The following is a 13638-nucleotide window of genomic DNA, read 5'->3' as shown; positions in this document are numbered from 1 at the left end:
TTAATTTCGCAAATTTCGCGAGCAGCAACATTCGCGAAATCAAAATGCACGCTAAAGTTCTTGCCTACACAATATGCTTTGGATGCCAGTGGCAAGTCACGAAAATTTCATGCTGCGAGAAAGGCCGTCGGCTCCAATTTGCGACATGTTCATGCTGCGAATATATCATGTTTCACAGTATAGTTTGTGAGTACCCCGGCAGCCTTATTGGTGTCATGTACCAATAGCTAAACACAACAGGCAGAGGAAATATTAATGTCAACATCTCCAACAAGAGATTTATTTTCTTCAAGATCATTGCAGTTACCTTTAACAAGGAGGCTGTCACAATGGCACCAGAATTCAGCATAGGATTGTGGGGCTTATCTGTAATTGAAGACACAGAATAGAATGAAGATCTCTATGAAAAATGCACACTCAACGATAAAAGATACATTGTAATTACTCCTTTCCAATAAACACGAGGTCAAGATGTGCTAAATTGAAATGACATCCCGCAACAGAGTCTTCAAAAGAGAAAACTGGGCATCTTATTGAATAATATGATTCTGTTGGTAGTTCTTACTGCAGAGAAGCTCTCATTGAAAAAACAAAACAAAACAAAACAAAACAAAACTTGATTATGTCAGATGGTTTAAACAAGAATTCGGTTCAGCACATCTGTAGTGTTCTAATGCAGTAATAATATTAACTTGCTCCACTTCATGTTTGGCACTATAAATATGCCATTCACTGAAAGAAAACAGATGAGAAACCAATCTTTGGTTTAATCTCTGTTGCCAAACCAAGGATAATATTGGTCTGAAAAGTTCTAAAGTTCAAAAGTTAAAAAAAAAAAAAATCTGAAGTTTAATGGCCGTTATTCAGAGCAAGGTTGTCAACTTCATAACTCAGGATAGAGATATTCTGGAAGTTGGGAAAGTCTGCAAGAAGGGTTTTCCCCTTAATCATCTGGATGTTCATGGTAACATTGGCACATTGTATAAGAATGAACTCACATTGTGGCTATGAATATGACTGTCACCAGTGATCTGGGTACTGTATAAGCTGTTATTTTCGCAAGGGTTTAATTTTCGAGAATTTCGCAAATCACAGTTGGATCGTGAATTTAACAACACATGAAAATGACTCCATGCCCTGTGTTAATAGAGCATTAAAGTAAGCGTCGGCGAAAAGAACATCTCGCGAAAATGTCTATGACCTCATTATTCGCGAAAATATCTGAACACGAAGATAACAGCGTATACAGTAAAATAGCAGGTGACCACTTCAAACAGGGGGCCAAGGGTCACAGTTTATCACATGTTTTCAAAGGCTTCATTTAAGGGGAAGTTCCAAATTAATACCAACAGCCTTTGATCATTGACTTCACCTGTGATTTTAGAGACAACCTTTGAATGTATATAGATCCCATTTGCATGTTTGACACAATCAAAACAATCATTTATTGACAGTCAAAAGAATAGGAATTGAACTACGATGACTTAAGACAAAATGCCTCTTCAGTTTGATACCGATGCAGTGTAAATAAAATTATTCTTCACCTTCATCTTGCACTATTAACTGCACCTTCTATTACTGTACAAGCTGTTATTTTTGCATACAGATATTTTTGTGAATGAGGAGGTCACAAACATTTTTGCGAGATGTTATTTTCACAAATGGATATTGTAAGTGCACTATAATCCTACCTCATGGCCACATTTTTGTGCATTGTTAAATTCGCGGACCAACAGTGATTCGCAAAATTCACGGAAATAAGACAGCTTATACAGTATATCTTTCATTACTTACTTCCCACATACAAGTTACGTTCAAATCATTTATATGAATTGAATGTAGTGACACATTTAGTTGAATGATCACTAGGAGCTACAAATAAACCCATTCCAGTGTGATATATGCATGAATACATTAAAGCTCTACGTCTCTATCATGTTTTGAACAGCAGAATAGCAATTCTAGGACAGAATCTAACTTTAATAAAAAGGACAAATTTTTCTGCTCAAACTACCAAGAGTACTTTAAAAGGGTATTCACATTTTCAATGGACTATATTCGATCTTGACTTTGCTAGAATAAACAGTGCATCAGAAACTTACTATTGTTGTTGAGGAAAAGAGCGTTGAAAGGCTGCCCACTGGGTTCAAATCCAATGTGTCTGTGCACGTAGTCGGCACCCATGAGTGTGGAGGCCAGGGCATAGCAGGGTGCCTTGCTACATGACTGGAAAGAAAAGGGGACATCGGTGTTGCCGAAGGAGCACCGTTGGCCGTCCACCGTGCAGACACTCACTCCCCAGGCATTGGGGTCCTGGCGGGCAAGCTGGGGTATGTAGTCTGCCAGCTGAGTATGGGAATGAGATGGGAACAGGCAAACATAGCCATGATGCATCCTGTCTCAGCATGCATACACCACCACCACCACCATTACCACCATCACCACTACCACCACCATCACCACCATCAACACCACCACCACTACTACTACTACTTCTGCAACAACAACAACAACTACTACTACTACTGCTGCTGCTGCTGCTGCTGCTGCTGCTGCTGCTGCTGCTGCTGCTGCTGCTGCTGCTACTACTACTACTACTACTACTACTACTGCTACTACTACTACTACTACTACTACTAATAATAATAATAATAACTAGAGAAGCACTCTGAGAGCGCAGACCTCCACCAAGCATGCAAATTATTTTCACCACTGATCTTGTTCTTCCATAGAGATATCAGTGATTTCCATCCATAGACCCCTACGTACTTATAGCATTGTGTGCTGAAAGTCGCCTGATTTCCCAATATAGAAGCCTTTGTTACGTCATAAACCCTCGGCTGCACGGCACGCCTCACCCCAGCAGAAACTAGAGCATGCACTTTAGTGCGCGCAGGCAAACCTCAAATACGCGCAGCCTGAACTCACAAGTTCATTGACCCTACCTGCCAAATTATCAAAAATCCTTCATAAATTCCCCCAAAATTCTCGGATCACTACCAAAAGTTAATCGTTTGTTACTTGTGTCATTCTCAACCTTTCCTGCAAGTTTCATCCCAATCCACTCACTACTTTTTGAGTTATTTTGCACACGGACAAACTAACTAACTAACAAACGAACGAACAAACAAACCAACAGTAACGAACACATAACCTCCTCCCTTGGCGGAGGTAATAATAATAATAAGAAGAAGAAGAAGAAGAATAAGAAGAATACTTTTACTACTACTATTACTTCTATATTAATATACTACTACTTCTTCTTCTACTACTACTACCAGTACTACTTTTACTACCACTAATGATAATAAAGTCTTCTGATGCACTGTGTGTGTCACACAGTAACATCCCTAGCATACAAGGGCGAGACCTCCTTTTAACATTGCTTCATTAGAAAAGATCAATGTTAAAAGGAGGTCTCGCTTTATTAGAAAAGATCCTCAGCGTGTTGTGTTGTGCTGGAGGACGGACGTGCCGGAGCGGAGCTCCATCTTATGCTCTGATTTCAGCGCCTTTTTGCCTCACCAGAGAAACTTTTTCATATGCCTGGATTGCACTCATCACGCTGATTCCGCGGATGTCTGGTATGTGTTGCGTAACTTGAGTGTTTGCGAGTTTTTCCGGGTTTTTTCTTCGTTTCTGGTCGTTTTTGTCGAAGAAGTATAATAAACTTAGCGTCCAACAATAACAAATATAAACAAAAATACGCTAAGTAGACGCGCAAATAGTCCTACGCAAGGATTTCAGCCTACTATGACGTCACTATAGATATCAACTTTAGTAATAGTATCGCGTACCAGTCAACAATCCTCAGTGTGACGTCACCATTTACAGTGCAGTCAACGCAGCTTTACTAAGGAACAAGGCGTACTACCAACAAACCTCGTTGTGACGTCATCCCCTTCAGTCATCGCAGCTAACTTTCAGCAACGCACACAAAGCACCCGTAAGCAGCCAGATTTGACGCAATTCATTATTGTGACGTCACAAAAGCTAAAGGACACGTCCAATTTTTTTTCTCCTTTAGAACTTTCAGCTATAAATAGCCTTCGAGGCGATACACACGAATATTGAGTAGCACTGAATAGTGTTTGTGGGTCCGTGTTGTCAACCTCCTTGTGGTGGGCCCGGGGCAACTGATCGATCACGTGACTGATTTATCAGGCGAATGACAACAATCTGAGACAGCAGCAGCAACAGTAAAGCTCCAAATAAGATGAATCCTTCAAGTCCACATCCTGAAGCTGACACAAAGTTATCAGGGCAAGCATCTTTTGATGTCATACAGGAAGGCGTCTCCGTGCTGCAACTAAACGTAGAAGGCCTAACCAAAGCCAAGATCAACGTTATTGAACAGTTACTTCAGACACATAAAGCAACAGTAGTTCTTCTACAGGAAACTCATGCTAAGGACAGCTCTTATCTCAATATCCCTGGTTTCACTCTGGCCGCACATACAGTAAGTGAAATTCATGGGATTGCAACTTTTGTCAAGAGTACTCACAGTTGGAAAGCATTGGTTTCATGTCCATCAGACTCACCAGTGGAGTGGACGGCAACGTTAGTTGAAGAGGTTACCATTATAAATATCTACAAGCCACCCTCATTTCGACTTCAGCCAAATACCCTTCCTATCTTCAGTGCTCCTTGCATCTATGCTGGAGATTTCAACAGTCACAGTACTTCATGGGGCTACTCATCCACTAATCCAGATGGTTTTGCACTAGAAGATTGGTCTTCAACAGCTGGTGTCCAATTACTGTTTGACCCAAAACAGCCAGACAGCTTCCACTCTTGCAGATGGAATACAACGTCAAATCCTGACTTAGCCTTTGTCAACTTTCAAGGCCCATCACCTCACCGGATTATCTTAGACCCCTTTCCCAAGTCACAACACAGGCCATCACTGCTCATACCAGTAAACCCAGTCCGACCAGTCACAACGAAGCCTGTTAAGCGTTGGAATTTCCGCAAGGCCGACTGGAAAAAATTCTCCGACTTGGTAGATGAAGCCGTATGCAATCTCCCTCCACCAACTCCCCGTGGCACCGACCAAGCCTACTCAGACTTCTGCGATATACTTATCAAGGCAGCAACGAATTCCATCCCGCGCGGTTTTCGCCGACACTACATCCCCACCTGGGACGAAGAATGTGATGCTATCTACAACCAGTTCTTGCGATCTGAACCTGGAGACTTGGCTTCCACCAAAGCCTCACAACTGACTGATTGTCTAGACAGGAAGCGTCGTAAACGTTGGGAAGAAACCGTGCAAGGGATAGACTTCACTCACTCTAGCAGAGTTACTTGGAAGACTCTCAAACGCCTCACTGGAAACAGTACCAAACCTAGAACATGTCCTGTGTCAGCCAACTCCATCGCGGAACAACTTGTTAGCAATGGGCGATTCAAGGACTGTGACAAGGCCCACACTCGATCTGTGAAACAGGAGACTACCAACCTATGGCAGGCCCCGGGAGTGGATGGATGGTTGTCGGCCCCCTTCTCTCAGGAGGAGTTAGCTAATGCTTTAGCCCTACTTAGGAGTGGAAAGGCCCAAGGTCCGGACAACATCCCACCAGAATTCCTTATTCATTGCGGGGTCAAATGTCAGAAGTGGTTAACAGATTTCTATTCTTGCTGTTTCACCAACCAAGTCATCCCTAAGATATGGAGGAAAGCCACTGTAATTGCTCTCCCAAAACCAAACAAACCAGTTGATGACCCCAAGAGCTACAGACCAATCTCCCTTCTCTGTGTCCCTTACAAGCTTCTGGAACGTCTCCTTCTGGCGAGGATAGAACCTGTGGTTGACCCACAATTACCAGATGAACAAGCGGGCTTCCGCCATGGTCGGAGTACAGTCCACCAAATTGTCAAGCAGACCAATGACATCGAAGACAGCTTTGAGAAGAATCACAAAGCAGGCGCCATCTTTGTCGACCTCACTGCAGCCTACGACACTGTGTGGCACCAGGGTCTGACTCTGAAATTATTAAAGACAATCCCTGATCGCCACATGGTGAGGTTCCTCTGCAACATTCTAGCCAACAGGAGGTTCGTTCTGAAGACTAGTGATGGACAGTCCAGCAGACCACGCCAACTGCGGAATGGAGTTCCTCAAGGCTCTGTACTATCCCCCTTGCTCTTCAACATATACATCAGTGACATCCCCTTCACAACCTCACGACAGTATGGCTATGCAGATGACCTTGCCCTTCTTCACTCTGACAGAGCCTGGTCAAATGTAGAGAATACCCTCACTGCAGATATGTCGCAAATCGCGAAGTACTTCAGGATCTGGAGACTCAAGATTAGCATGTCCAAGACAACGGTAACAGCCTTCCACCTGAACACCAAGGAGGCTAATCGGCAACTCAGTGTCATTCTTGATGGAACACCTCTTCCATACAATGCTACACCAACCTACCTTGGAGTGAAGTTGGATAGGCAGCTGACCTACAAGGAACAACTCAAGGCCATAAGTGCAAAAGTGTCTTCAAGGAACAACCTCCTTCACCGACTTGCAGGCTCAAAATGGGGTGCCAGTGCAACCACTCTCCGCACTAGTGCGCTAGCACTGGTATACAGTGCCGCGGAATACGCCTCCCCTGCGTGGTGTAGGAGCTCTCACACCAAGAAACTTGACTCAGTTCTGAATGACACCATGAGATTAATAACAGGATGTCTCCGGCCTACACCAACAGAATTCCTACCTGTTCTCTCAGGCATCGCTCCTGCCCCCATGCGCCGAGAACATCACACACATAGGCTGGTAAGCAAGGCCTCCAGCAACCCGGACGACCTCCTCCACGACGTAGTTGAGGGCTCTGTAACTCTGGGTCAGCGGCATCAGCGACTGAAGTCTCGCCGCCCTTTCTCCCGCCATGCAGCAACGCTGAGAGGATCAGACTTCAACATCTGTCAGACATGGAGAACAAGCTGGGAAGACACCCAACGACCTGCCCAACTCGTTGTCACGCCCGATACATCTGTCCCCCCAGGAGCAAACCTCCCAAGGAGTGAGTGGGTGTCTCTAAATCGGATCCGAACGGGAGTTGGGCGTTTCAATGCAGCCATGCATCGTTGGGGGCTACGCCCATCAGCAGCTTGCCAGTGTGGTGCACCAGAACAGACTGCTCAACACATCTTGAGTGAGTGCCCTGATCTCCGACCTCCTGACAACATGGACCTGACACACCCTACTCCACAGACTGTAACTTGGCTACAACAATTGAGGGACATTACTTAGATGCTGCTGCCTCATAAGCAAGAAGAATTAGAAAAGACAGTTTTGATAGAGAAAAGCATGAGATTTAATGAAACAAATACAGGAGGTTTTACAGGGATCGTATAGTTTTGGTTGAGACCTAATTTCAGGTTTCTAACATTTTTTGGTGAGATAATGAGAAAGCCCTTATGAAATGTGAAAGAGCATGTAATTCCATGAGGAATTCAACGTTTATTTGATGAAAATTGGTCTAGAAATGGCTGAGATATCCAAAACAGAGTGATTCTGATAAGTGTGGGACCCACACTTTATTACGATCGCTTTGTTTTACTTTGTTTTTGGATGTTTCAGTCATTCCAAACCCAATTTTCATCAAATAAACTTTGAATTTCTCTTAAAATGGTATCCTCTGTACTATTTCATAAGTGTTTTCTAGGTATCTCGCAAAAAGTTAGAAGCCCAATTCTCATCTCCCCCAATACTGTACCATCCCTTTAAGCTCTTTCAAAAAGGAGGTAGGATCGACATCTCCATTCTGTAAATCACAAGAGCATAATTTTAATCCCCTAAAATATGTGGCCAATTTGAGGGTCAGCTATAAATCTAGCAATTTACAGTCTTTTGATAATTCTGCAAATTAAATGAATGACTTTATAATTACCATACGGGGCTCAAATAAAAGTAGTCAGTAAGCCTTAAATACTGGCAATGAACAGTAAAGTACAATAAACAGATACAGTATCAAGCCACAGATGACGGGCTTGACGGGTATAATACAGAAAAGAAAGAAAAGAAACCACAGACAAAGTTTCATTTTGGTACGTGCGATATATAACCAACACACTTACCTCTCCATCAGTGTTGTTGATCTGCTCTTCATATGTCTCTTGGATGACAGCCGCAAAGTCTGGGAAATCTGGTATGATGAACTTGTTTTGAAGAGCCCGGCCAATAAGGACAATGTTGTCTGTGATGCACCTAGGACAGACACATACCAGGAGGTACAGTAGTTTACGTCCATAGGACCTGGCTAATATCAAAGATTAGTTCAAAGTTTTTTAACTTTAAAGATAATATAAACTTTTGGTACCTCAAAAGTTTCCCTGAATTTCCTTGTCTTAGTTTGTGTTTCAGGTTAAAGTACCTTTCATATAACTAACACTGTGAGACTTACTCGCCCCAAAGTGCTCTCATGTCTTAGTAATCATGCAATTAACTGCGACCAGCAGCCCCATACACATAGTGTAATGGGGCTTCGCATTGTAGCATTCAGGATCATGACAGATTTAGTATCGCGGGTAAATATCAACTTAAATCCAAAAATTTCTTCAGTTTGAAGACATACCAGTTAAGTTTAAGTATTGAAAACAGGCTTCGGGCAACGTTTGGTTCTGCCAATAGTCCCTTTCTGTTCGAATTGATGACTGAATGTGACTCGGTCGAGAGGACCTTGGGAGAGCTACATACACTGAATACTACGGCCAGCGCATGCACATCACATGCGCACAAATTTCAAATCCATGAACGGATAAGATGTTTGTGTGCGCATGCGCTGGCCGTAGTATTCAGTGTATGTAGCTCTCCCAAGGTCCTCTCGACCGAGTCACATTCAGTCATCAATTCGAAGAGAAAGGGACTATTGGCAGAACCAAACGTTGCCCGAAGACTGTTTTCAATACTTCACCTTAACTGGTAAGTCTTTGAATTGAAGAAATTTTTGAATTTTAAGTTGATATTTACCCGCGATACTAAATCTGTCATGATCCTGAATGCTACAATGCGAAGCCCCATTACGCTATGCGTATTGGGCTGCTGGTCGCAGTTAGCTATGCATATGGGGCTGCACGCTGCTGGTCGCAGTTATCATGCAATAATGGTTTCGTACAATACGTGTACTACCTCACTGCCGTACGGCGGCGCCTCTGGTACGAAACCATTATTGCATGATTACTCAGACATAGAGCACTTTGGGGCGAGTAAGTCTCACAGTGTTAGTTATATGAAAGGTACTTTAATCTGAAACACAAACTAAGACAAGGAAATTCAGGGAAACTTTTGAGGTACCAAAACTTTATATTATCTTTAACAATTAGCTTGTAGTTTTAGCCCTGTATAGATGGCTTTGGAAGGTAGCCATCCTTAAGACAAGTTGAAGATTGAAGTAAAAGATTTTTTATAATTATGGTTTACACTCTGTCTACGAGTCGTAGTCATGATGACACAATAATCCATGAACTTGAAAGTTAGCATGACCTCTCCATGAACCCGGCACCCCCTTAGCTTCTTGTTCTAATACCTCTATAATGTAAATACAGTGCACATGCATGCAGTACACTACTGTACTGTTGCACATTATCCAATTTATCACTAGTGCTGTATGTGTGTGTGTGTATTTCTTCCAATTCTGTGGTTTAATCATTGAGTGAGATTCTCTCTTAAAAGTTAAATCTTTACAATTGATTGTCATATGGACGGCCATCATAATGTAAAGGGTATTCACAGCTCTTATCATTGCTGACTAGCTATCACCAATGATCAGCATCCGTACGAATGAACCTACAGTCAGAATAAACCTTAAAGTTTGAGTCAATTGGAAAAAAAAAAAACTACATTGCACTTTGGGACTACATGTACATGTAGGTCTACAACACCGTTTCATAGATTCATAGTTCTCCACACTACTGTACGTGGAACACTTTATGCTGTTCCCAATTGATTTGAACCACTGGCACACAGGAAAAACTTTAAGGCATCTTTAATAGAGAGACTGCCTAGTTGAAGTTCCATCTTTCATTCATCAGCATTTTTCTAGATTGTACTTACCGGTAACTGCATCTTGTTTACTCATGATTACTACAGTACCGGTAACTCATAAATTAAGTCAATGGTATGTGTACGTGTAAATGCTCTAGTTAAAGGCATCATTTACTATTTGCAGATGAAACAAAAACCCAGCTTTAGTGCTTTAAAATAGTTCTAAAATGTGAATTAGAAATAGAAACAACCAATGTAAAAAAATTGCATCAGTATAATTAATGTTAAGTATTATCAAATATACAAAATATGAACAATAGTTATAATACAAAATGTTTCTACATAATGTAGATTAAACCATTTACAGTTATGGTTTATTGAAAAAAATAGTTAAATCTCCTTATATTTTAGGCTTTATCTAAAAAAATTTACATGGTACAGAATGTTTTGTTTACATAACTTTCCTAAACATATGCATTAAATGTGATATCTCGGGGAAAAAAATGAAATTACTGCTCCCAAAGGTAAACTGTACCTTTAATGCTGTAGAAAAATAGATTGACTTACTCTTTAAACTCATCCTGTGTGAGGTTCTTGTCACCAATTCGGTCTGGAAAGAGAGGAAGGTGCTTTTCTCGAAATTTGTCCATGGACTCCTTGAGCCTTGGGTCATTGAGGGTTAGTCCTTTTGATGCTAAGGCCTTGGAAAAAAATCAAATGATGTGTTATGAAAACTGCTATCACAACAAAATTTGGAATGAATACTTAATGATTTTAAGTTTACATGTATGTGGTGAATGACATGCAACTCTTTAATGTCCATGCATGTGTACTGGTGAGACAACAATGACAAAGTGTATGTGTATATACAATACCCTGTAGTACACAGCAAAATAAACAATTTTATATTCAATCTCTATGTGTTGTAGCTGCTTTCTTCAATCTAAGAGTCCTATGAGTACAAAGATTGTTATTAGACTGTGTTCATACAAGTATCTGTGCATATTATGAATCTTTTTCAACATGAGAACCAGCTTTTACTTCTTTACGTTACCAGGCACTTTAAAGGACAAGTTCACCTTCATTAACATAAGGATTGAGAGAATATAGCAATATAGTAGAACACATCATTGAAAGTTTGAAGAAAATCGGGCAATCCGTTCAAAAGTTATGAATTTTTAAAGTTTTTGTGAAGTCACCGCTGGATGAGAAGATTACTGCAGTGTATGATGTCACGTGCGTACAACAATATAAGGAAACTATAAAGAGAATTTCACAAAATTTCATCTTTTGAAAAAAGTACACATTCCCTTGACTCGTTACTGACATAATATGGGTAATATTATTCTCATTGGCTTTAGAAAGAGGCAAGTCAAGTGCTCTTTTATTATGCAAAAAAAAAGGAATTTGAATTCATTTTTGAATGAATTTGAATTCATTTTTGAATTCATTTTTGAACATTTGAATGTTGAATTTTCTTCATATTTTGAAGAAATGAATTTGAATTCATTTTTGAATTCATTTTTGAACATTTGAATGTTGAATTTTCTTCATATTTTCTTTATACTGTTGTACTCATATGACATCACAGGCCTTAGTAGTCTCCTCATCCAGCAGTTCCAACACAAAAATTTTAAAAATTCATAACTTTTGCATCGACTGTCGAATTTTCCTCAAACTTTCACTGATGTGTTCTACCAATATTGCTGCATTCTCTCAGTCCTTATGTTTATGAAGGTGAACTTGTCCTTTAATAATACGAAGCATCACTTCCCATGCTTTTTCATCACCATTCACTATAAAAGCCATTCCATTTCAACCTAGTTGTAGATTAGTATTCTGTAAAGACCATTCACATATTAAAGGACAAGTTCACCTTCATAGACATGTGGGTTTAGTGAATGCAGCAATATTAGTAGAACACATCAGTGACATCGTACACTGTAGTAGTCTTCTCATCCAGAAGTGACTGCTCAGATACTTTAAAAAGTCCTAACTTTTAAACGGATTGTCCGATTTTCCTCAAACTTTCACTGATGTGCTCTCCTAATATTACTGCATTCTCTCAATCCTTTATTGTATATGAAGGTGGACTTGTTCTTTAAAGAGTGCCTCAATGCAACAGGAAGGCCATGGTGACATCACAGGGATTAAAAGGATTAGTTAATCTCTATTCATTGACAATTAATTTCTAGACATCTGTGCCAATTATTGCTGAAGAAAGTGCTCCTGTGTGCGAGATAAGCGACAAACAAAATCCAATGCACAATAAGGGGTTTATAGAGCAGGAGTTAACCCAAATAGTATGGTACAGGTATGTGAATTGAGTAAATGCAGCAACATTAGCAGAACACATCAGTGTTAAGTTTGAGAGAAATCAGTCAATCCACTCAAAGTTATGAATTTTTAGAGTTTCAATGTCCCCATCGCTGGATGACAATACAACTACAGTTTGTGATATGTAAAGCAATAAGATTCACACAGAGAATTCAGACAGTTTCATTTTTTTTTTTTTTTTGAATGAAAAGCATTTTCCCTCAACTTGTTACTGACATACGTTGAAGGTAATACTATTCCCCTAGCTTTCTGAAAGAGGCAATGTGAGTGATCTTTTAGTTTCTTTACTTGTATGTCACTCTTCATATGTGAAGTAACAAACTGCAGCAGTCTTCTCATCCAGCAACAGCTGCTAAGAAACTTTGAATTAACAATGCATAACTTTTCAATAGATTGTCTGATTCTCCTCAAACTTTCACTGACAGATTCCACCAATATTGCTGCATTCACTAAAAACAGATTTATTTGGGTGAACTTTTCCTCTATAAGTAGAAATTTTTATGCATTTCCACACACAATCTTGCATGACAAGCACAATTTACACCTGATGACTTTTGAAGATTACAACAGATCAGGGAGAAAGTGGCTATCACAGTAGTCAATTAACAGAAGCATCAATTCTGTCAATCTTGGTTTTAACGGTGATCATCAATCTTTTCTATGCTAATCTTTTTTCCTTCAGTAACATTCTGGCCATGTTGTGTTAAAAGGGCATCAGCTCCACAGACTCTCAGCATACCAGGTACTTAAATGGCTCCTTTGGTATGACAACTATTTACAAAGCTCACGCTTCTACTACAAGCCACCATGAACTCTGGTAGAGTATGGTGGTGGCAACACTCTACAGAGCATATTGATGAAAGAATGTGAAGAATTAGGAAGAGTAAGTCTCACGTCGAAGAACGTTCCAACTGAGATTGTCCCATTGCCATGGCTGAGCATGTGGAATACAAGTTCCTCGAGACTTGGAAAGCTGTGGAGAGAAGGAAAAGCAATATATCACAAAGGAAATAATGCACACATTCGAAATATTACACATACATTACAATGTAGATTTCCATGTACATACTTTGAGCATACTTCCATGTAACACTGCATTTATAAGTAGACTCAAACTGATATTTCAAGATATAAAGAATGCCAGTGATATAGCCTGTGATCCTTTACTGCCAGACTAACACATTTAAAGATAATATAAAGTTTTGGTACCTCAAAAGTTTCCCTGAATTTCCTTGTCTTAGTTTGTGTTTTAGGTTAAAGTACCTTTCATATTAAACTAACACTGTGAGACTTACTCGCCCCAAAGTGCTCTCATG

At 40.4% G+C, this 13638-nt stretch overlaps 1 protein-coding gene across 1 annotated transcript in view; it reads right to left on the bottom strand.

The window, feature by feature from the left end:
• Positions 1–13638, bottom strand: part of LOC140239912 (glutaminase kidney isoform, mitochondrial-like) — an 83530-nt gene that overhangs the window by 44065 nt on the left and 25827 nt on the right. The window contains exons 4-8 of the mRNA XM_072319728.1: positions 13217–13295; positions 10553–10686; positions 8080–8209; positions 2103–2346; positions 308–366 (exon numbers count right to left, since the gene is read on the bottom strand). Coding sequence (XP_072175829.1) covers positions 308–366; positions 2103–2346; positions 8080–8209; positions 10553–10686; positions 13217–13295 — 646 coding nt within the window. The remainder of the gene's footprint in view (positions 1–307; positions 367–2102; positions 2347–8079; positions 8210–10552; positions 10687–13216; positions 13296–13638) is intronic.

The sequence above is a fragment of the Diadema setosum genome, chromosome 16 (genome assembly GCF_964275005.1).
Source record: "Diadema setosum chromosome 16, eeDiaSeto1, whole genome shotgun sequence".
In the NCBI taxonomy this organism is placed as follows: domain Eukaryota; kingdom Metazoa; phylum Echinodermata; class Echinoidea; order Diadematoida; family Diadematidae; genus Diadema; species Diadema setosum.
This window is presented reverse-complemented; position numbering and strand designations above follow the sequence as displayed.